At 47.4% G+C, this 22,702-nt stretch overlaps 1 protein-coding gene across 1 annotated transcript in view; it reads right to left on the bottom strand.

Moving 5' to 3' along the window:
• LOC144932290 (otoancorin-like) overlaps nucleotides 1–22,702 on the bottom strand; it is a 53,765-nt gene that overhangs the window by 8,618 nt on the left and 22,445 nt on the right. The window contains exons 11-21 of the mRNA XM_078856232.1: nucleotides 19,917–20,057; nucleotides 19,692–19,753; nucleotides 16,584–16,704; nucleotides 15,679–15,797; nucleotides 13,920–14,055; nucleotides 10,304–10,494; nucleotides 6,284–6,377; nucleotides 5,425–5,584; nucleotides 4,103–4,275; nucleotides 2,331–2,486; nucleotides 183–313 (exon numbers count right to left, since the gene is read on the bottom strand). Coding sequence (XP_078712358.1) covers nucleotides 183–313; nucleotides 2,331–2,486; nucleotides 4,103–4,275; nucleotides 5,425–5,584; nucleotides 6,284–6,377; nucleotides 10,304–10,494; nucleotides 13,920–14,055; nucleotides 15,679–15,797; nucleotides 16,584–16,704; nucleotides 19,692–19,753; nucleotides 19,917–20,057 — 1,484 coding nt within the window. The remainder of the gene's footprint in view (nucleotides 1–182; nucleotides 314–2,330; nucleotides 2,487–4,102; nucleotides 4,276–5,424; nucleotides 5,585–6,283; nucleotides 6,378–10,303; nucleotides 10,495–13,919; nucleotides 14,056–15,678; nucleotides 15,798–16,583; nucleotides 16,705–19,691; nucleotides 19,754–19,916; nucleotides 20,058–22,702) is intronic.

A 22,702-nucleotide genomic window follows, 5' to 3' on the forward strand; every position in this document is an offset into this window, starting at 1 on the left:
AGCACGATCTGCTGCTGAGGCAGACTGTTTTAAAAAGGTTTTCAATGGGTGTAGCCCAAGGGTCATAAAGAAGTTGGGCGGGGATAGTGATGTTAATGTGAGAAATTAGCATGTAAATGTAAGATTGGAGAGCGGCCTCCTCATATATATAAATTTCTATATATATGGAAAAAAAAACTCACCTGAAGACCGCTTTAGGAATCTCCTGGATTTGTGCCTCTGAGAAGCCACACACGAGGTTGCCTTTGCCAGCGAGCTCATCCTCCTTCAAGTTCGCCGGAGGGAACTGCTTCAGGAACTCTTCGACCAATGCCTGCAACGTACAACACCAACGTGCGTGGTCTGTGGGCGTGCAATTCCAGCACTTGGGGATTGCGTTACCGATACACGCTGTGCTCAAGACGGCGGAACAACCGTGTCGTCACTCCTGCAGGCGTTCATTAGAAGCGAAATTATATTTTAAAAGGCTTTTGAACTGGGGGAGGTAATTCCAGAGTAAGTGTGATATGATGACGATGATGGTGATCATTTGTGCGATACTGAATTGTCCCTGAGCACAAGTAACACAACCGAAACGGATTGATCATAAACACTGCCCTATAAAATGACCCTACGTGGATGTCCACGTCCCATAGTGGATGTCCATGTCCCACACAGGCCAGCCATGTGCTATGAAGAAGGGTCAACGACTGAAACGGTGCATATGATATACAGTATATTATTTCTCTTCTTGGTTCTTTTGGTAAAGTCACGTAGAATGGAAGTAATAAAATAATAAAAATAAAACATAAAAAAATTATTCTCACGACTTTTCGGCCACAACGCAAGCAGCCGTCCTCAGGTGAAAACCAGGTCCGCCTCGACGTAACTATATAAATAATATACTTTTGATTTAAAGCTTTTGTGACTGCAGGGATTCATCTTCTTGGTTCTTTCGGTAAAGTCACGTAGAAGGGAAGTAATAAAATAATAAAAATAAAACATAAAATTATTCTCACGACGTTTCCGGCCACAACGCAAGCAGCCGTCCTCAGGTGAAAACCAGGTCCGTCGAGGCGGACCTGGCAGTCACGAAAGCTTTAAATCAAAAGTATATTATTTATATAGTTATGATGAAGACAAGCATTAGTGCATATTGTTTGTTTCATCATGTACTAGGTTTTAACTGGCGTTGTTAAACATCTCACTTAGTCGTGTCTTTACGTTGATCGGTTGACAGCATGTGGCACACATTACACTTCATTTCAGCTCCGCTTTATTTCCACGTCTGAATTATTGACTCCCCAGGGCGTGTGAAATATCGTCTTCTCTTTGCATTATGAGACCTGTTATGAATGAATAATGATGATTATGGATTGATATCCATTTTAGAACAAAAATATATCATGACGACGATGATGATGGCGGTGGTGCTTAGTTAGCTTTGGCAGGAATATAAACCAACATCCCACGCATAATGAAGGATTTGTGATGCACGGCAGCGTAACGCGAATTCCCAGCAGTGAACGCTAGGAGGCAGCACGTGTCCACCTTGTAAGCAAGAGCCGATCCGCATCAAGTAAAACAACCCCAGTGGGAAACACATTGTCCTGCGGAGGGAGCTGGTAGGAACGTTGGGTTGCTCGGTCAATGGCCAGGGTCAACGGCGGCGTGGTGTATTCCGCAAATATGGCCGACTGTGAGGGCGGGCACAATCCGGCGTGAGTAGGTTAAACGTTGAGTTTTATAAGCGCACCACGGGGTGACCAGCCCCTCCCCACACAGCATCACCCCTCCCACCCCCCACCCAGCCCTGCCCTCCCCACCCAGCACCTCCCCTCCCCACCCAGCCCTACCCTCCCCACCCAGCCCCTCCCCACCCTCCCCACCCAGCCCCACCCTCCCCACCCAGCCCCTCCCTGCCCACCCAGCCCCTCCCTGAACGACGGACACAATAATCCCCTGTGGGCTGGTGGAACCAGTGGGTTCCTACCAGTATAAAGACTTTTTTGTGAAACTCTTAGGGCTATGCTCGGGGTCGACAACCTGCGGCTCTGTTCATCCTTTTAAATATCTATCTATCTAGATATTTGTTTCGTCCATCAAGCCTTTTGGGATTTCTGGAACCAATGCTATCCAGCACCATTCGTTTCAACAGTTTAAACAAGGGAAAACTCCCCACTGGTTTCACGTCGTTGGGGAATCTCATCGGCAATCATGGGTGGTGGTGGCGCTGCCGAAGTTCAAGCCCAACGGCCACCCCCCACGCCCCCCCCCAAAAAAAAAACGCCAATGGGCCAGGCAGTAACAATTGTTCACCGCCTGTCGCCCGGCAGTGAACGATGTGCCACCTTGCTCGGCCTCCACTTGGGGAAGCTGGCGAAAGCCGTCACGGTCTCGGTGATGCCGATGCTCAGCGCCGAGAGCTCCGCCGACGTAAAGTTCAGCGCGATGTATCCGAGCGAGGAGAACTGCTCCGACGTCCAGTTCGACAGGAGACCCCATGCCTAGTGGTGGTGGTGGGGGGGGGGTGCGGAATAATCGTGCGTGTTAAAGTCGGGGGTGGGGGGATAATCGTGCGTGTTAAAGTCAGGGGGGAGCGGTAGTGCAGCGGTAAGAGCGCTGCGCTACGAACCCGGCGAACCGAGTTCGATTCCCGCTCACGGCCATCAACACCAAGTGACGATTATCTGAACCAGTCCTGGGCCTCCACTAGGTCGACTCAGCCTCAATATGAGTACCTAGTGCCGTGCTGGCCTTCATGGGTGCTTCGCTAAAAGCACTCGCCCCTCTAGTCTGGTTCAGGCTATACGGGGGATCTTTGTCTTTACGTTAAGGTCACGTTCATGATTCTGGACACGCTCCACCAGGGTCCTTCAAAGTCATCGCTGTGCCGCTGGGTTCACGTGTGTGCACGCAGACTCCCTCATCTGCACCTCTTGCCCTCCTGATCGTCTCTCATCTCTCCCGTTCATCTCTCGTCGAACTTCCTCTGTCCCTCTTTGTTCTCTGCGGTTCCATAACTTGGCAGGCCACTCGCGTGGCCCAAGTCCGGCGCTCTAGCCACCAGTTTAGAAACCTTTCATTTCTGTTGAGACTCAACGAATGGTGATGCGTCTGCTGCGGTGGTGCGCAGGCACGGGCAAATGAAAACCAAAGCTCAACTCATGTGTCGATTAACGCTATCTTATTCTTGGATCTTTCGGTCAAGTCACATAGAAGGGAAAAAATAAAATAATAAACATAAAACATAATACAATTCTCACGACGTTTCGGCGACAACACAAGCAGCCGTCCTGTTCTTCACCTGAGGACGGCTGCTTGTGTTGTGGCCGAAACGTCGTGAGAATTTTATTATGTTTTATTTTTATTATTGTATTATTTCCCTTCTACGCGACTCTACCGAAAGATCCAAGAATATGAATCCCTGCAGTCACGAAAGCTTTAAATCGAAATTTAACGCTATCTTCTCGTTGGTCAACTTTTTTTTAATTCCCAGGGCCCCCAAAGCGTAAAGTGTGATCTCCAACTGTAAGTCGGTCAATCATTTCGCCCCCTCCCCCTCTCTCTGCTCTGAGCAAGGTCCACTGCCTGCAACATCAGCCTCCTCTATTATTTTCTGTTCAAGACAAAGATAATGGCGAACGTGGCGATTGATATATCGTTGTGGTCACTATATTCTCAGAAAGAAAAAAAATTGGGGGGGGGGGGGGTCTTCTAACCCACTAGGCGTGTGCGTGTCTGTGTGTCTTTGTCCGATCAGATAACAAAGATATGGGGAGCGGTCGTGGGGAGCGATAGTGTAGCGGTTAGCTCTGTGCGTGACCCGGGGTTCGATTCCCGCTCACGGCCACCAGCAGTGACGATTATCTGATAGGATCCTAGGCCGTCTCTAGGTCGACTCGGCCTCAAATGAGTACCTGGGAAGACGAAAACGGCTGGGCGTGGTGCTGGCCACCCACCCCTTCGTGTGCCATGCCGACCTTCATAGGCGCTCGCTCACGGCAACTTTCCGCAACAGTCTGTTAAGGCTACATCGGGGGGATTCTTGTCTAAGTCAACTGGGTCACGCAAGAGCATGTAGGACGGAGGGGGTCATCCTTGGTGCGCCGGGGGTCTTCACCGTGAACGACTTCTTCTTGAGCACTTCCAGCTGATCGCTGTTGAACCCCGTCACAGAGCCCAACACCTCCACTGACTCGATGAAGGTCTGGTTGGTGATGCAGGCCAGAATCTCCGGTTGCCACTGGGAGTTGGCCTCCTGGAGATTCGCGATGGTGTCCGTGCTTGGGCACACTGCGCACAATGCACGGACGCGACCCCGATACGTTACGGCTCGCCGGTTATCACGAAACGTTTACAAGACAAACAACAAAACAGTAGCGCAATGCGATGGCAGATTTTTGAAGTGCAACACCGTTCTTGGACAGAGGCGATATGCCGTGAACATGATGCGGTCACACCGTCGCATCTTTGACTCTTCTCACGCAAAGCCTAATGCAGAAACATGAGTCACAGCTGGTATTAATATGAAAACGACATCACATCACCCAGCATGTGGCTTCACACTGCAACTGTGGTGCTGCGAAGCTGTTATACAATAAGTAGTCACGAATCAACCGGGGTGCATAGGAGACGCAGCAGCTACCGCACCGCCCTATGCACCTAACGACCTGAGTTTGACTCCTGGCCACAGCGAACATCAGTGATGTGCTGAACCGGTCATGAGGTCAACCGGCACTGACCAGCACGGTGAAGTATGTGCAAACAGCCCCCCATGACTAACGTGGTGTGGAGTGGTGGGGGGGGGGCTTCATCTGGCACACTGGTGTAGCTTGCGAGTGTACAGGCGGTGCAACTGCGTCGGGTCCCAAAGGGGCTGGAGGGGCAGGAAATTGTTCAGTGTGGGTGTGGTGGACGGCAGCCCATTTGATTCATTGCACCGGGGCCTTTGCCGTCTAGGATCTGTCAAATATCATTATAATTATCATTATAATGAGCATAAATCGTCAGCCAAGCTGCGGTAATCCTTGCAGCGGCGGCTTTTGGCTAACCATCGAACAAAGAAGGTCACTGCATTGCGCGCTTTCAGATACGCTTCTGCGGCCGTCTGGGAGCATTGCACTTTGAAATCTAAACTGAAAACTCATTTGTTTAGAAGTCTCTTTTGTGTTCACTTTAGTTTGCTGTCCTTCTCCCCCCCGCGCCCGCACCTCTGATTAGCACGGTTGGCTACGTACGGTGCAAAACACGTTCAACATACAAAGACATACATCAACGTACGTACATAATTTCGTGGAACTAATTGTCAGATGAAGTATCATTATTATTTCAGTTCACAATTCCCCAACACCTACGTGCGTGTGTGTGTATTCTCTCGCTGATTCCCATGCTAAGAGAGCGTTTATAATCGTGTAATTGTGGGGGGCGGGGGGGGGTGCACACCTATGCTCCTGCGGCTGCGCAAGGCAAGGCTTGTGGTCGTGGAGTCGTAGTATTTCCTGGCGAGCGCCGTGAGGTCCAGCGTCGAGTTGAAGTCGGGCTGCGTGTCGTTGATGGTCGGCGGATTCGCCAGGACGCTCTGCAGGGCCTCTGCTACTGCCGCCTGTGCCACCCCCCAGTTCGCCGATTATAGCGGTCGCTCCGCCACACGTTTTACTATCATCATCATCATCGCTGTTGTCATCATCGTCATCATCTTAATAACGGTTCTTTAGTCGTCAATGCTCAAAAGCTAAGCTAACCTGGACAGGGCCTATAATGGGTATACATTGAAAAAAATGTACCTCCAAAACTGAAAAACTAAAAGAAACAAACACATTTTCAGGTCATTTAGCAATCAGAGCCACTGATTATGATTGCGTCGAGCGAGTTGGCGTGCAATGTATCAAACTCATGCATTGCGAGTGAGGACATCATTCGGTCACATTTATTGCCAAACAGCAACCAAAGGTTCATAATAAACATTGTTTCAGACCATGAACCCAATCCAGGACACCCTGCCGTATAAATTACACATTCACACCAACAGCGCTACGGGGTGGGCTCCAATTCATCAAAGCTGTGGAGAAAAACAATTTAGCATTGAAAAGGGAAAGCAATTATATGTATACTCATGCGCGCGCTCGCGCAATCAAAAACCTCGCGGGGGTGTGCCGCATTCGCTTGACGGCAAATGATGAAATTTCTTTGCGATATTTCCGCAGCATTCGCGCGTGCGCGCCCGTCAAACTCGCGACCCCGGACGCGGCGTCGGCCTCGAATGCGCGCGGATTGTCGCTCGCGCATTCCGCTCGCGAGTCACCGTGCTGTTGATGGAGGTGATGTTTTCCGCGCTCAATGTGGCCAGCAGAACTCCGAGCTTGATAATAGTATCCTCGGACCAGTTCGATGGAGCCCTTGGAATGGAATGGGGAAGAAATATATAAATATGTGTTACCGGAAAGATTAAACCATCAGCACGAGGATGAACGAGAAAGCTACAGCGGCAGAGTTGGAGAAAAGCGTCACAGCCAGGAGAACATTTGCGTCACAATGTTTGCGGGGAATTCAAGGCCGGCCTACGAAACGCCAATTTAGCCGAGCTTATGATTCTAGTTTGTCATTTGTCTGTTGTCTGTAAGGAAGAATGTTGATGATTCAATCAAAGGTGGCAATGGTGTGATCAGTTCATGAAAAAAACCTCAACATTCTCAACATACTCATCAACAACGCTGAGGCCTCAATAGGCAAAGTATATAATAGGCGACGTTTTGGGCAACAGCCCTTCTTCATAGAGGTAGAGTGTTACTTTCGTATAATTGCCAAAAAAAATGTCACCCATTAATTAGTTTCTGTTTTTTAATAAAATTTGCCAATGTCTCTCGAAAGGCCATTCGCATGAGTAAAGGTGCAAGTGCAAATGTGCAAGTGCAAATAATCCACCGTTCCAATACAGAGTGCAGAATAGCGCTTTGGTGATTCTTCAACATCGTCAGCGTTTATCACAAGCGTACCGTTATTTCACTAAGTCGAGGGGGGGGGGGGGGGTGAAACCTCACGAACAATTTACAAGAAATGAAAAATCTCCCCAAAGCCAACATTTGAATTCAACCAAACAGTGAAAGGGCTCTCTGTTGATGGCTGTGGTCCACAAGCACAAATAATTCAATAGATACATAGAGAGATAAATAAATAGGCTGCTTGCCACATTGATTCTGAGCAGTGGTCCACTATTAGGGCTGCTGAACAGCAGGTAGAGCAGTCCTCAAGAAAGGCGAATTTCCATACCATCAGCCTATGATGCATTCTGCTGCTACCATATTCTCTGGATTTAGGAGATGCTCCAAAAAGGAAAAGTCACCCCCCCCCCCACACTCGTGCCCAGCCTCAGTAAAGTTATACAAATCTGAAGCCTTAACAGACTGTTGGGGCAAGTACTGTTAGTTAGCACCTATGTTAGTGAGCACCTATGAAGGCCGGGTGGGTTACCAACACCACACCCGGCCGCCTTTGTCTCCCGAGTGGCAATGCTTTTACACACCGCACCAGGTACTCATGTGAGGCTGAGTCGACCTAGGGGAGGCACAGGACCCGTTCAGATAATATAATCGTCACCGATGCTGGTGACTGTGGGCGGGAATCGAACCCGGGTTGCTGGCTTTGTAGCTCAGCCTGCTAACTGTTAGGCTACTGCTTCCCACACACACACACAGCAATGACATGAATCTATTCTAGATTTGAAGCTTTCGTGACTGCAAGGAATCATATTCTTAGGTATTTTATTTTTATTAATTTTGATGTTTTACCTACGTGACTTTACCGAAAAAACCTAAGAATATGACATGAATCTATTGTATAGCATTATTGGTGTTGGCCGTGAGCGGGAATCGAACCCGGAACACTGGGTTAATAGCTCAGCGCACTAACCGCTACACTACCGCTCCTCACACACACACACAATCCGACCGTATTAATGGACGCATCCTCAAACTGTAGATGTGAAAATTCAAAGGGGGAAAAATGTGTCTTATAAATGCGGAGAATATGGTTGACAATGACGGATGGGGTGAGGTTAATGAAGGATGTGGTGGGTTTTTTAAAGCATTTGAATGCACTCTTTCCTAGGTGTGGGGAGTTGGGAAGGTAAGAGGAAAGAATACATGATCCACGCTATTAAAAATGATATCAATGACAACGAAAACCACAAATGATTACAATGTATATTACAAAAAATGTTACATTCTTGAGATGAAGAAATTCGTCCACAATTCACGTAACCTTTTCCCTCCATCAGTTTCCATTTCCCAAATAATCATGGCAGACAATGTACTCCATTGGGCAAGTGTGAATTATAATATCTTGATCTCTTGATAAACGCAGCGAGCACAACGAAGGTGATGAGTGATGAGTTAATGATGACGTCACCCTGCTGCTGCTCTATTTAAGACCGGGAGCAGAGCAGAGCCTCACCATTCTGGCGAATTGCCCGATGATGCTGGATGCAATTACCAGCGAAACGTCGTGCTACTCAAAAATTGTAAATGTTGTGGGTTCACGCTTCAACACACCGGTGGGCTAAAGCAGTGAACTATTTGTCTTTTGTCAACGTGACACTTTTTTTTGCTAATTGGCCATGTCGGGTGGTGAAGGGTTACGACACATTTATAAATAACGCGATCTAAACCCAAAAAAACGTTGATTATGGACAACGAAGGTGGCCGATGGACGTGGCGACTGGAGCTTCGGGACGTGCTTTATACTTTGTGTTAGGCGCTATATCTCGCGATAGGTTTCAGGTTTTTGTTTCAGCAGTCGAGTCCTCTCGAGTCAAGGATTTAGGCTCATTTGCAAGAGTGACCCAAGTCATCAAAACGACCAAAGCAATGAAATCAACTAAAGCACAGCAACGAAAGCAAAGATAAATCAGTGCAAAAACAATTGCACAGACAATTAGTTAAGGTTAAATGAAATACAAATGTCCCGCACTGAAAGTTGGCTTGGACAGAAAACTTGAAAAAGAAAAGTTCAAAGCACAAACGAAGAGTCGGAAAGATCACAGCAGATGTCGAATGATTATAATGAATATAATGATTATAATCACCCGACAATAATACCAGCTTGCAATGATTATTTCAACACAATAATAGGTGCTGTAGCGTCAACAGCATAAACTTGTGACTCGAGGGCGAAGGGTGAAGGGGCAGGTCGGATATTGAAGCGGCAGCGTTCCCGGCCATTCGGGATCCACGGAGAGAGGAAAAGGAGAGAAAGCACGTGGCGTGACTGGGTGGCTGGGTGGGGCTGTGGGTACGCAGCACAAACAGACTGCGACAGGATCACCGATCATGCAGATATCAGCCAATGATAGCGTCACACGACGCGATACTGACCAATGGAGATGACCCGATCCACGGATGTAGAAACGTGCATCTAAATAATTTTGCTGCTATAAATTTCCACCTGGAGCTATTATTTGTGGCCAGGTTGCTTCGGAAAAATAAGTTCATATCTCAGTGGGCTTTTCCTATGTAGGATGGGGATGGTTGAGTTTTATTCGTGTGTTTGCAGGTGATGTGTTTGACCTTAATTGTACTTTGGAGCCGTCCATAAATGACGTCACAAAAAGTCAGACCCCCCTCAAATATGACGTCACAAATCTCTGCCCCCCTCCCAAAAAATAAAATATACTTCAAATCACTTTAAACTATTGTCATTGTAGTGCGTATTTAATATGGCGCTGCACTCTGATGTTGTAGGAAAAACATTTATGAAAACGTCTATTTAATTAAGCAGAACGTGTTGTCTATATTTATTTAAAGTTGCGTATTGGATGTGACGTCACATTTCTCAAACCCCCCCTCCTCCTCGTCACACATCGTCACAAATCTCTGATCCCCCCCCCCGTGCGTGACGTCATTTATGGACTGCCCCTTTGCACTCCTATCGTGTATGTTGTATTGTTTGTTGTAGTAACGTTCTTGCCCACCCCGACTGGACATCTGTGTCAAAAAGCTTTATAGCTCCTCGGATTCCTCCTGCAGTATAAATACATATTCCGATTGCCACTAAATAGAAACAACGATTTAACCCACAAATACGATCCAATTTTTAGCCGGCTTACTGGATCGACTGGCGGGGCAGCATCGATACCATTTTCACCTCGGTTCACCATTCACAAATGCCCACATACGGCCAACGGCACGCCTACACACACGTGGCGGGGGGGGGCAGATCTCTCCCGATGGGTGACAATTTCGTCCAAGGTGACCTCGTTTGATTTCTCCTTCTACAGCGCCGGTGGCAATCCCACCGACGAGCAGTCGTTTGGTTTGTTTTGTTTTACCCGAAGGCCTGCCGCAGCTTGACGGCCACGGCGTCCTTCTGGGTGCCGTTGAGCTGCAGGCAGAGCTTGAACTGCTCGACGGACAACGCGAATGCCTCGTCGGGCGTGGCCAGGATGTCGCTTGCGGGCAGCATGCACACCAGCTGGCCCATCAACTCCACCTCCTCCAATGTGGGCGCCAAGCTCGAGTTCTGCGAGAGGAGAGGTGGTTGCGTTTGAACAACGAAAGGCAAAGATTTACCACCACCACCACCAACCCCGCTTCGCCTGTAACATACTCTCGGGGGTAAGCGCTTGCTTAGCGAGTAGCAGCAGCGTCTATGAAGTAGGGTTGAGCGATTTGGGGAAAATATGTAATTGCGAATTTTCTGACAGATATTGCGATTTGATTTGCGATTACGTTTTTTTAAAAAGTCAAGCTTCATTTCAATATTCACTGTGTAATAGATTTAAAACGTGTGATGGAGCATTACCACATGATACCATCAAAACATGAACTGCTCTATATATTATAATGCAAGGATGATAACCTAAAATATATGAATTGCTTCCAACATGCATTATTAAAAAAAAAGGTTATTGAAATTGAACAATCAACATAGAACAATTGTTAAGTTAAATAAAGAAAGTTATAATTATAACAACAAAAAAAAACAATTCCAATAAGAAAGTAATAGGACTTTTCAAATCGGAAAAAATTGCAGCCTTTGCGATTTGCTATTTGCATTGTTTCAAATTGCGATTTCGATTTGAAATCGATTCATCGTCCAGCCCTACTATGCAGTCCCGGAACGTCGCACACGAAGGGGTGGTGTGGCCAGGACACGCCCGGCCGCCTTTGTCTCCCCAGTGGCGATCTTTGCACACCGCACTGGGTACTCGTTTGAGGCTGAGTCGACCTAGGGGAAGCCCAGGACCGGTTCAGATAATATAATCGTCACCGGTGCGGGTGACTGTAGGCGGGAAACGAACCCGGGTTGCTGGGTTTGTAGCGCAGCCTGCTATCCGCTAGGCTACTGATTCCCACACACACAACAATGACATTAAGCTATTGTATAGCATTATTGACACACACACACTGATACGTATCCATTATATAGCATTTCAGATGAACAACCACCCATGCACAATGACAAAGATCTCACGTATAGCATTACAGACTGGCACGTACACAATGACAAGGCGCTAACGCGCAGCATCATTGACACACACCCACACACAGTGATAAAGAACTGTCATATAGTATAACTTACACACACATACACACGTAAGGATAACGATCTGTTATGTGGTGTTACTGACACACACTCAACGACAACGCTCAATCATTCAGCATGACTGACTCACTCTATGATAAAGATCTATTATATGGCGTTACTAAAACACACACAAATACCCAATGACAATGATCTATTCCACGGCATTCCTGACTCGCACATGCAATAATAGAGATCTATAGGGGTCACCTTAATGACACTATCACACACGCACACAAAAAAGACGGTATTCCATTAAGCTTCACTGACTCACACACACATGCATCGACAACGATCTTACAGAGATCGTAACAGGACTTGCACACAACACACGCACACACAAAGAGACCCCCCCAATACAGCCTTAATTATTGACAAAGACAACATATTCCCTTTGTAGGCTTTCGCAAACCGTTGGGGCGAGTGCACCTATTAGGGATTCTATTAAAACAGGAAAGTGGTTTGGCATGCACCACTCGGCCATCTTTGTATTCCCAGCGGTGACACATCTAAACTAACCTAATATTTTTTATACATTTTACCAGGTAAGGCCCGCTGGGCTATATAGCTATTTTTCAGAAGCGACCTGGCCACAAATGATAGCTCAACGAAGTTGCTTATCACGTGGAAATGTATAGCAGCCAACTCAAAACGTGTGTTTTTTAATGTGGGGGAAAAAACCCGGAGGACCTGAATAAAAATCCACACGACCATGGGAATAACATGCAAATTCCGAAAATACAGCAGGTGTCAGGGTCGGAATCGAACCCACGACCTCCTGTATACCAGGCGAGGTAGTTAACATCTCGCCACCGGCTTAAATAAAGCCGAGACAATCTCGAGAATGCCACCCTGTACATTCGCCGAAATTTCAATTACATCGCATAACAAGAATAAACAGCTACAGAAGAATTGCTCTGGCTTGCAGGACATAAACACATCGGCCCACACTTCGGCCCGGAGGCCTTATTAGCAACTTCATGAAGTCACAAACTGTTTGAAAGCTTTTTCTCTGAAATGTCCTGGAAGTTCGCCAGCATAGGGCACACACACACACATCAAGCCACCGTAGGCTCTTGGCTTCTGACGGAGCTCCCGTACGTGGCGACGCTTGTTACTGGTGCTATCCAGGCGCGATATTTATGGACCTGGAAACCTTTATTACGCGTCAGTGTTTAACAAAATGCACCTTTTTAACGGGGGGGGGGGGGGAGGGACTCGTGGGGAAGCTGTACAACAACGTCGAGTGCCAATTGTTTTAATGCTTTCATCCATCTCTCTTTAATGGTGAGATGGGCTAAAGGTTACCCGTTGAAAGCAATTTGCCCGTTGTGCCGCTGTTAACACGAGGCACTGCATTTGTAGTCGTATTTATTTAGACCGCCGGCTCCGGTATTACATCGGCAAATAAGACTCTCAAATGGTGGCAGTGTTTCAAGGAACTAACCCCAATGCCCCCGGAGCATTTTCACAATTTCGACGGATGTCAAAGGCCTGAGGGCAGAGGAGCAGCACGTTTACAACTTGAAGGTTCTCGGGTTCAAATCCAGGTAAGGTTCAAGTAATCCTTTCACTGAACCAGGGGTCGCTAAATGAATGGATGCCGATTGGTTTTTCGATGGACAAATGCGAAATTCCCACCATTGGGGTCAGGGTCCGGCCACTCTGATGAACACCGCTCGCCCTGCAAGAGTGGACGAGTCTCGACCATGCATCGGTGCACCAATTAACATCGATGATTGCGCTCAAGATAACGCGCACCGAATTGCCCGTAAGAATTCGATTACGTTCGATATCATGTGCGTTATTGTTTTGCGTTAACGACTGTTGGGGAAAAGCTAACTTCCGGGCTTGTTCAGGACGCGCCCTGGGAATTAACGATGGCTGATGGGGGGCGAGACTGGTGGTAGAATGGCATCCAAAGCGGGTGGGGGGCGGTGACTGAATGGACGACCGCTGCCGAGACAGAGTGACGAGATCATCTCGTGTGTGGGAGCGAGACGGATCGTGGCGTCCAGTGTGATTACAAGGGACGGGGAGGGCTTTCATCCAGCACTGACTAGGCAAATGGATATTTTTATATTACCAGGTAAGGGCCACTGTGCTATATAGCTCTTTTTTGGAAGCGACATGGCCACAAATGATGCGGCTTATAACGTGAAATTGTAAGCAGCCAAATACTCTAAAACGCACGTTGACTCTATATGCGGAGGGAAAAAAACCAGAGGACCCGGAGAAAAATCCACGTGACCACAGGGAGAAAATCCACGTGACCACGCAAACTCTTAATCAAACTCACGACCTCCTTTATACCGCGCATGGGAGATAACACCTCCTAGTCACAATGGCAACCTACATACCCAGCAGGTTTTGGCGAGGGAGATGATGTCTTCTCTGAGCGGGGTCCTCTTCGCCAGGATGTGGACGTCAGCCCTGCCCAGCTGCTGCGTCAGGTTCCCGCACAAGGCCATCGGAATTTTCTTCAGTTCTCCAAATCTGCAATAGCAACATTCAATCATTGGACATCTTAATCGCCAACAATGATCAATTTACTGCTGGATGAATGCCAAGCTGCAAATCCACATCTTGCTGTGCTGCAGCATGGCGATCCATCCTCGTGTCTGCTATTGACAGATTCAGCCATTCCATGGGAATGTGGAATTTCCTCCACTGGCTCAGGAATATAAACAGTAGAGTGCTGCGCCAGGCTTCTTTGTACATATTTAAGAATTCATCCCTCTTGCCTCCCGAACCTCCTCCCACTGATTCAGTGAATCCTCGCGATTCAAGTGTGCAACAATTCACGATCTCCTTAACACTGCGCTGCATATGTAGCACCTCTAGCGGCTGAGAGGGATGCCACACACTCATTGCGTGCAACACATACGGTATAATAGTTGAAAATCATGGATTCTTCGATGCGTCGTTCCAGCCCAATGGCGCTGTGGTAATTGCACCGCCATATGGACCCGGCGACCTAAGTTGTACTCCATGCGATGGCAATCATCAGTGGCGAACAATCAGTGAACCGAACCTAAAAAAAAACCTTTACCAATCAGTTTAACCGTTGGCTTTCACAACCAATATCATCCATAATAAAGTTTTTTTTTGGGTCAGATTGTATAGATATTCTTTGGGTCTCTCGGTAAAGTCACGTAGAACAAAAAAAAATTATTTTGTTAATTTGAATATTAATTCCCGCAGTCACGAAAGCTTCAAGCCAAGATTTAGATCGTGTAAATATAAACGTGCCCCATTCACTGATCCACACTGAGCAGCACTCTGAGGTATGGACAAACAACCGCCGTGACTGACAGCGTGAGCGGCTTCAAATTCAGTAATTTTTGCCTATAAACACCTGGCAGTGAACCGAGCATTGGTTCAAGCAAGCCCCACTCAGATGATGAGACACTTGAGTATCGAAACCGATCCAGAGTTTGCTGGTTTTTGGACCAATGCTGCTGAAATTATGCACTCTCAGAAGGACGTATGGCTGATGGAATGTGTAAAACAAATACCGTGATATGTTTTACATGAAAAGGAAGAGACATGGGGATTGGAGTTATTGTGTTATTATTCAGCAGTTTGGATTATTGGCTACGTGTGATAACATTCAAAGACCACTCATGCACTTCTGTCAAAGTGTCATGTGACCTAAAAGATTGAATTCCACTACGTGCAAACTACATACCGTACACAATAGAGAAACGAACGGTGGTGAAGAGGTGGGTACTACAGTGCCGGATTCTCCAAGTAGCACAAGTAGCTACATATGTAGCTACTACACATGTGTAGTAGCTACATATGTAGCTACGGGCCCCGCACTTTCAAGGGCCCCTCGCTACATGCTTTTAAGCTATCAATTCCGGTTCGGTGATTCTGCACTTGCTCTATTACTATAGTACTATACTGCCTTCAACTTTTATGAACGACTGGGTGTTTAAGATTAGCAATTTGTCGTATTATCTGGCTTTTTAGAAAATGAAAAGATACAATTACTTTACTATGCAAGGTAAACATGTATGTGTTTAATATTACGTGTGTTTTTTTTAATTTAGGGCCCCTTAATAGCATGTGCTACAGGCCCCGCACTAGCTTAATCTGGCACTGGGTACATACGGTAGCTGTAGGAGGAGGTTGGGAGCAATTTGGCTCAGCTCCTCGGACGAGATGTTGGAAAAGAAGTTGCTCCTTGTTGTGTTCAACCACGAGAAAACTCTCTGTGCCAGGCATTTGAGCTGCAGAGAAATGCCACACCTATTGGTTAGCCAGTGAAAGATCACACTACCACCACCACTACCACCAAAGACAAAGATCCCCCGTATAGGCTTTACACATGCTATTGGGGCAAGTGTTGTTAGCGAGCACCAATGAAGGCCGACACGGCACACGAGGGGGTGGGTGACCAGCACCACGTCCGATCGCCTTTGTCTCGCCAGTGGCGATATTTTTACACACTGCACCAGGTACTGATTTGAAGCTGAGTCGACCTAGGGGAGGCCCAGGACCGGTTCAGATAATCGCCAGATGTGTTGGCCGTGATCGGGCATCGAAAGCGGGTCGCTGGGTTCCTAACGCAGAACACTAACCACTGCGCCACCTCCCCCCACACATAAGATCCCCCGTATAGCCTTAACAGACTGTAGGGCAAGTGCTGTTAGCGAGCACCTATGAAGGCCAGCATGGCACACGAGGGGGTGGGTGGCCAACACCACGCCCGGCCGCCTTTGTCTCCCCAGTGGCTATGTTTACACATCGCACCAAGTACTCATTTGAGGCTAAGTCGACCTAGGGGAGGCCCAGGACCAGTTCAGATAATCGTCACTGGTGTTGGCCGTGAGCGGGAATCGAACCCGGGTCGCCAGGTTCGTAGCGCAGCGCGCTAACCGCTACACTACCGCTCCCCCCACACATAGACACAGACACACACACTTTCATTTGGTTCCTCCAATAGCCTGCCCAATAAGCCATTTCAATATTTCATAAATTGATGAATGCTGGTGTCAGAAAATGTATTGGCTGACCTGTGCCCTGGACATCAGGTCTCGCCTGCCGGCCAGGATCCCGGAGCAGTGCAGCAGCGTGCTGTTATCCAGCTGCTTCAGCATGCCGCACGTGAGCCCAGAGGATGCCGATGCCATGGTCCTGCACGCCGCGCCACAAAGCCATATATCGCTGCTTAGACTCACTTGGTAGACTGTGCGGCGCGAGGTGTGGAGGGGTGGGGGGGCATATGGTGGCCGCAAATGCCACCTGAAGCCCCGGGAATGAGGAAGAGCCCACTGGGTTTCACTGTGGTTCCTTCCATGCTGTTCCAGGTGACCCCCACTAAAATTGAACTACGGTAAAAATTTCGATTTAAAGCTTTCGTGACTGCAGAGATTCATCTTCTTGGTTCTTTCGGTAAAGTCACGTAGAAGGGAAATAATAAAATAATAAAAATAAAACATAATAAAATAATTCTCACGACGTTTTGGCCACAACGCAAGAGGACGGCTGCTTGCATTGTGGCCGAAACGTCGTGAGAATTATTTTGTTATGTTTTATTTTTATTATTTTACGGTACAAAATTTTTTACCAGGTAAGGCCCACTGGGCTATTCAGCTCTCTTTCAGAAGGGACCTGGCCACAAGTGATAGCTCAACGAAGTGGCTCACGTGGAAATGTATTGCAGCTATATATTCTAAACGCATGTTGACTCTAAATGTAGAGGGGAAAAACCGGAGGACCCGAAGAAAAATCCACGCAACCACGGGGAAAACATGCAAAGTCCAAATATGCAAGCGTCAGAGTTGGGATCGAACCCACGTCCACCTGTATATCTGACGAGCTAGGTAACATCTTGCCACCCTGGCACCAACAATTATATCCGGGCAGGTGTTGGCTTAGCAGAAGGTTGTCGACTTTAAATCTTAGTTGGGTGTTCACTTAGCCCATCACCATCATCATCCTGCTGGGATTGATCAAATGAGTACCACTTCGTGGTGAAGTCAACATTGGTTGATCCATGGATACACCCACTCCCACCAGAGGAATGTGGGATTTTCACCACTGGCTTAGGGCTGTAAACAGAAGATGAACACTGCCGCAATGCTCATTTGAGCAGAGAATCACCGAAGACATCCGTGTACCCCTATTAGACAATTTATAGAAGGGGTCTGGAATGTGGTTGGTCGTTGGGTCGGAGTGGAAGTTGTGCTGTTTGCGTAACTATCTGCTTCGATTTAAAGCTTTCGTGACTGCAGGGATTCATCGTCTTGGTTCTTTCGGTAAAGTCAGGTAGATGGGAGATAATAAAATAAAATAAATATTTTAAAAATGTTATCTCCCTTCTACGCGACTTTACCGAAAGAACCAAGAAGATAACTATCTGCTCTCTGCTCTACGAGTTTCCATACCGACTTAAGCCCAGGGCTGAACTTCCGACTGAATATATATATTTTTGTGAGCCGTTGGTAGAATGAACAGGCTGCTGCACGTGGCGAGCAGCCACAGCCATAGCGAGAGATTAACCTAATGTGGTGTGCCGAGCGTGAAACAGTATCTTCCTGGTCACCGAACCAGGCACACGTGGTTGAAATGAAGCCCTGCTCTAAGCCTATTGCAAAATCTTGACTTAAAGCTTTCGTGACCGCAGGAATTCTTATTCTTGGGTCTTTCGGTAAAGTCACGTCGATAGGTGTCAATGAAAATTATTTTTTGTTATTTTCTTTGAGCCTATCTACGTGACTTTACCGAAAGACCCAAGAATATAATAATACCTATTGCAAAAGGGAGTCAATTTCAGACCAATGACAACTACAATTTTCTTGCTGCTGTGCCCTGTTAACATTGCATAATTGTCAAGGAATTATTGTAAAACAAATATTTCATGGTGTAATTAACAGATTTAATTACTCATCAAAAAAATTAACAATGCAATGTCCCACTTTGCCACTACAGATTACACTTTAGTGCTTTCTTATTCTTGTGCCCAATTAATTAAACCATTATAAATTACAGCCGATGAAAAACCAATTGAAAATGTGATTTTAATTCAACAAGTTTTAATTGAAAACACATTCACCAGTGTCCTTCATTTAACCAAGCGAGAGCCCGCAGACAACCATCGACTTTGCAAAAGGGAATAAAGAAAGCCCATTACGTACTTAGAGAGAGCTTTAACTGCGGGTTTGGGCCAATGTTTCACGGACATAAACAAACGTGGCTGCCAGGTGCGGAGCCAAGCTCAGTGTTGCTCAAAAGCCAGTCGAGAAAGAGATAAGGTTGGGGGGCCTTTTTGAGTTGTCTCTTAAAGAGTCGGTGTAGATTGGTGTTCTTCCTTGTGAAGGCCCGCGGGTCACTTGCGGCCCCTGGTGGTCTTTATTGCGCCCCCAACAATACACAAACGTGAAAACACCCCCCCCGCCCTCATCGTCGTGCTGTCAAACCCCAATGGTTGCGAAAGTGTGGCGGCCCTGACACAGATGTCTTATCGGCGAAAGTGGCCTCCCTCTGAAAATTGGTGATGAATCTACACACTGGTGTAGATACAATGCTCGATGGCGTTCGAGACGATTTGGACTGCCACGGAGATGCGTTGCCTAGCAGTGGCGATCCTGGTCCTTGGTGTAGAGATGAGGAGGAGGAGGTTGTGAGTCACGCTGCTGCTGCTGCTGCGGAGACTTCTACCGTGAGCCGTAGTGTGCAGGGTGACGGGAGAGCTGAGAGAGGTACTGTGGACGACCGAAAGTCGAGGTATGGCAGCAGAGGCAGGAGATGTTGTAGCTCAGCCCTGCTGCTGATGGGAAGCCAACTTATGACAACAGTGGTGATAAAAAATGTCCCAGATAATAACCTGCCCTATAGTATTAATATTTTAAAGATGTATTTTAATCCTCTGCTGGATGAAGGCCTCCCCATGCTGTCTCAACCCATGGGGGTGATTTGACCATTTTTAGCCCCGCTGGACGGTGCTGGTTGGAGGGGTAAGCCCAGGCCTGGTTGTAATATCACTCACCACTGATGTTAGCCGTGCCTGGATATCAAACTCAGCTGTAATTAAACAGCAAGTGCGCTCACTGCTGTGCCACCGCTCCCCGCTGTACAATCTTAAATGGCAATGTGCAGATAACCAACAAAGGTGCCCTTACTTGATGTCTGCGGAGGAAATGGACTGTCCATCCTTTAGTAGTTTCTTCAAGAGGAAAAGAGCCTGTCAAAAATAGGAAATAAAACATTGCACAGTCACGCCCAATGGGTTCAGGTCGATTGAAACACCCGTCAGAGGCCGATTACTGCTCACGGTTAAAACCACGAAAAAACGAAGCCGAGGAATGGGGCGTTGAGTTGCGTCGGCGTGATGCAGATTACAGTACCTGGCCCTTGTTCCACAACTTGTTTTCGAACGTTTTATTGGTGATGTCGGCAATGTTTCTCAGCCTGACGAGAGAGATTGCACTCACGAGGGACCCCTTCAGGTAATCCAAGGCTCTGGAGATATTGACTTCTTCAATGATCTGGGAATTGCAAAAGAGGTTTGTTTTGTTGTTGTTGTTGTAACAAACATCGAGACGTTTTGTTTTTCTAATGAGACGCGCACACAGTGCTTACATTTAACCGTGACCATCGCCTACAAACAAATCACCGGGGTTGTGCCAGATCTCGTCAGATCTTTGTCACATCTCAGAAGCTAAGCAGGGCTGAGAATGGACATTGCTTGGATAGGCGATCAAGAGGCACAAGCGGGTTGTTATAGGGTGCTGCGGGGTTACGCGTTGCTCAGCCGAGACTAGCGCAGTAAAAGCCAGCATTATACAGTACTTCTATGCTCCCACATCCAAGTTTACCCACCGAAGTACAGTTAAATGACCCCCACGACTCGCATGGCGTGGAGGGAAGCCCTCATCCAGCAGTGGATGGAGAATAAGGAGACTTTAATTTATACGCAGCGCTGTCAAGCAGGGAAGATATCAGGTGGCCCCCATCACAGCGATACAATTCGCTACTCCTGACACGGTTATCTGGCTTGACCACCTCAATGTTTAATTTTCGTTGTTGCTCTGCATCTACATGAGCCATATACGACAAGAAGAAGAAGAATAAGAAGCCCACAGTGCACTACATTGAACTTCTGGGAGTCAATTACATTTGTCACGGTCAAATAATGATGATGATGATAATTATAATAATAGCGAAAATAATAATTTCAGCATGCAATGTCGCCGCACGGTATCCGCCTGCTCTCGCAGAGAGAGGAGGGAATGACTCGGTAGGCGCGAGGAGCTACCACAGGCGAGCGGGGAGGAGCGGGCAGCCACGCGGTGAGCCGGCGCCAACAATTGTCCAAGCTCTGCGGTCCTGTGTGTTCAGGTGTTTCCGGCCGATTAACGAGTGCTGCCGTGTTGGAGGGCACCCGAGCACCCGGAGAAAAACCCACATGCTCGTGAAGGGGAACACGCTCTAATCCGGTGCGCACCAAAGAGTTGCTGCCCATGTTTACTACACCCGCCGCTGTCACTTGCCAAAGCTGTGTGGAAAAAAAACCTGTCTCCGATCAACCATAGGACCACAACGCATCGTCTTGCCTTGCACTACTCTCTATTGTGAATGATATTGTGCGAAAAAAAAACACCATTTCAAGATATTATTGCTAATTTTGTAATGAAAACATCTCGAAAAGTTAATCTCCGATGTTTAATTTCTCTCCGTGTATATGTACACGGTCTATCCTTGCGTTATAAATATATGTATTCAAGAATATATCTTGGTTAAAAAATGTAATCATACACACAACAAGAAGCATGGTAAAATATGTATTTTTCGTAGGCCCTTTATTTTTCGTAAGCCCTAGGCACAGTGCCTACTGTGGCTTATTGGATAATGCGGCCCTGGTTCCTCGGTTAACGTTTTTAACCCGTTTCACGAAAACTACTGTTAACCACAATAACTGTTAATCGAACACAGGAATTACATGGATCTGCAAGAGAACTGTTTTCCACTGCCAATACAGAAAACCTCACGTAAACTTAAAGTCAGTCGAGGTCCAAACGGCTCACAATGGGGTTTTCGCTTAATTGGCTGAGGGCATGCGCTCAGCCAAACTTAACCAACGCTCGGATAGGCATCACGTAAACATACTCTTTGGTTCTTTCGGTAAAGTCACGTAGATAAAAAACACAATAGATCACGACGTTTCGATCGCAACAACAAGTGACCGTCTTCAACGACAAGACTGTCGCTACGTGACTTTACCGAAAGAACCAAAGAGTATGGATTCCTGCAGTCACGAAAGCTTCAAGTTAAGATTAATCACGGAAACATGCCGTGAGTCAAAATGTTTAACGCGAGTCGAAACCACGGGAGTCATCTACGGCAGGCGAAACGTTAACCGCAACTTACAACAACAAAAAACCCCGTTAACCGATGTCGCTGTTAACCGAGGCACGATTGTACTGCAATTCTCCTGGCCTAGCCCAATGCGTGTGTGCCGTGATCCATCAACTCTCGCTGCTGCTGCTGCCTCTACAACCGCGCTGGATTACAGGCAGCCACGTGCATCAGCAGCAGCACCATATCCACTACCCGCCGCCTGGCTTCAGGTATATCGTGCCGGCTGGCAATGAGACGACTTTCACGTCAGGGCCGTGTTGCAGCTCGAAGGCAATAACCGCTCACGTGCAATTTTTGAGATTCGTAATTCAGCGAGTCGTAATGGGAAGTCAAACACACGATTGCAAATGAAAAATGGTGATTTGCAAACTATTAGCCAGTATTTCTTATCGGAGGTGGGGGGGGGGGTGTGTCACCGCTATAAATACTGGAAAGAACAACCATCCGTCATGAGGGAGTTGCTGGCAACCCACCCGCTCGTGTGCCGTGCCGGCCTTCATCGGTGTGACTCGCTAACAGCACTTGCTCTAACAGCCCGTTAAGGCTACACGGGGGACCTGTCTCTTTGTTGTGTACGTGTGTACTTTTTTAATGCATAGTATATCTGTGTGTACGTATGTATGTGTGTGTGAATGGACACACTTTGTACGTGTGTGTGTGTGTGTACGCGCACGCATACACGACTCTGCCTCAAATGAGTACCTGCTGCGATGTGCAAACATCGCTACTGGGGATACAAAGGCGGCCGGGCGTGGTGATGACCACCCACCTT

This window comes from Lampetra fluviatilis, chromosome 5 (genome assembly GCF_964198595.1).
Source record: "Lampetra fluviatilis chromosome 5, kcLamFluv1.1, whole genome shotgun sequence".
Lineage (NCBI taxonomy): Eukaryota > Metazoa > Chordata > Hyperoartia > Petromyzontiformes > Petromyzontidae > Lampetra > Lampetra fluviatilis.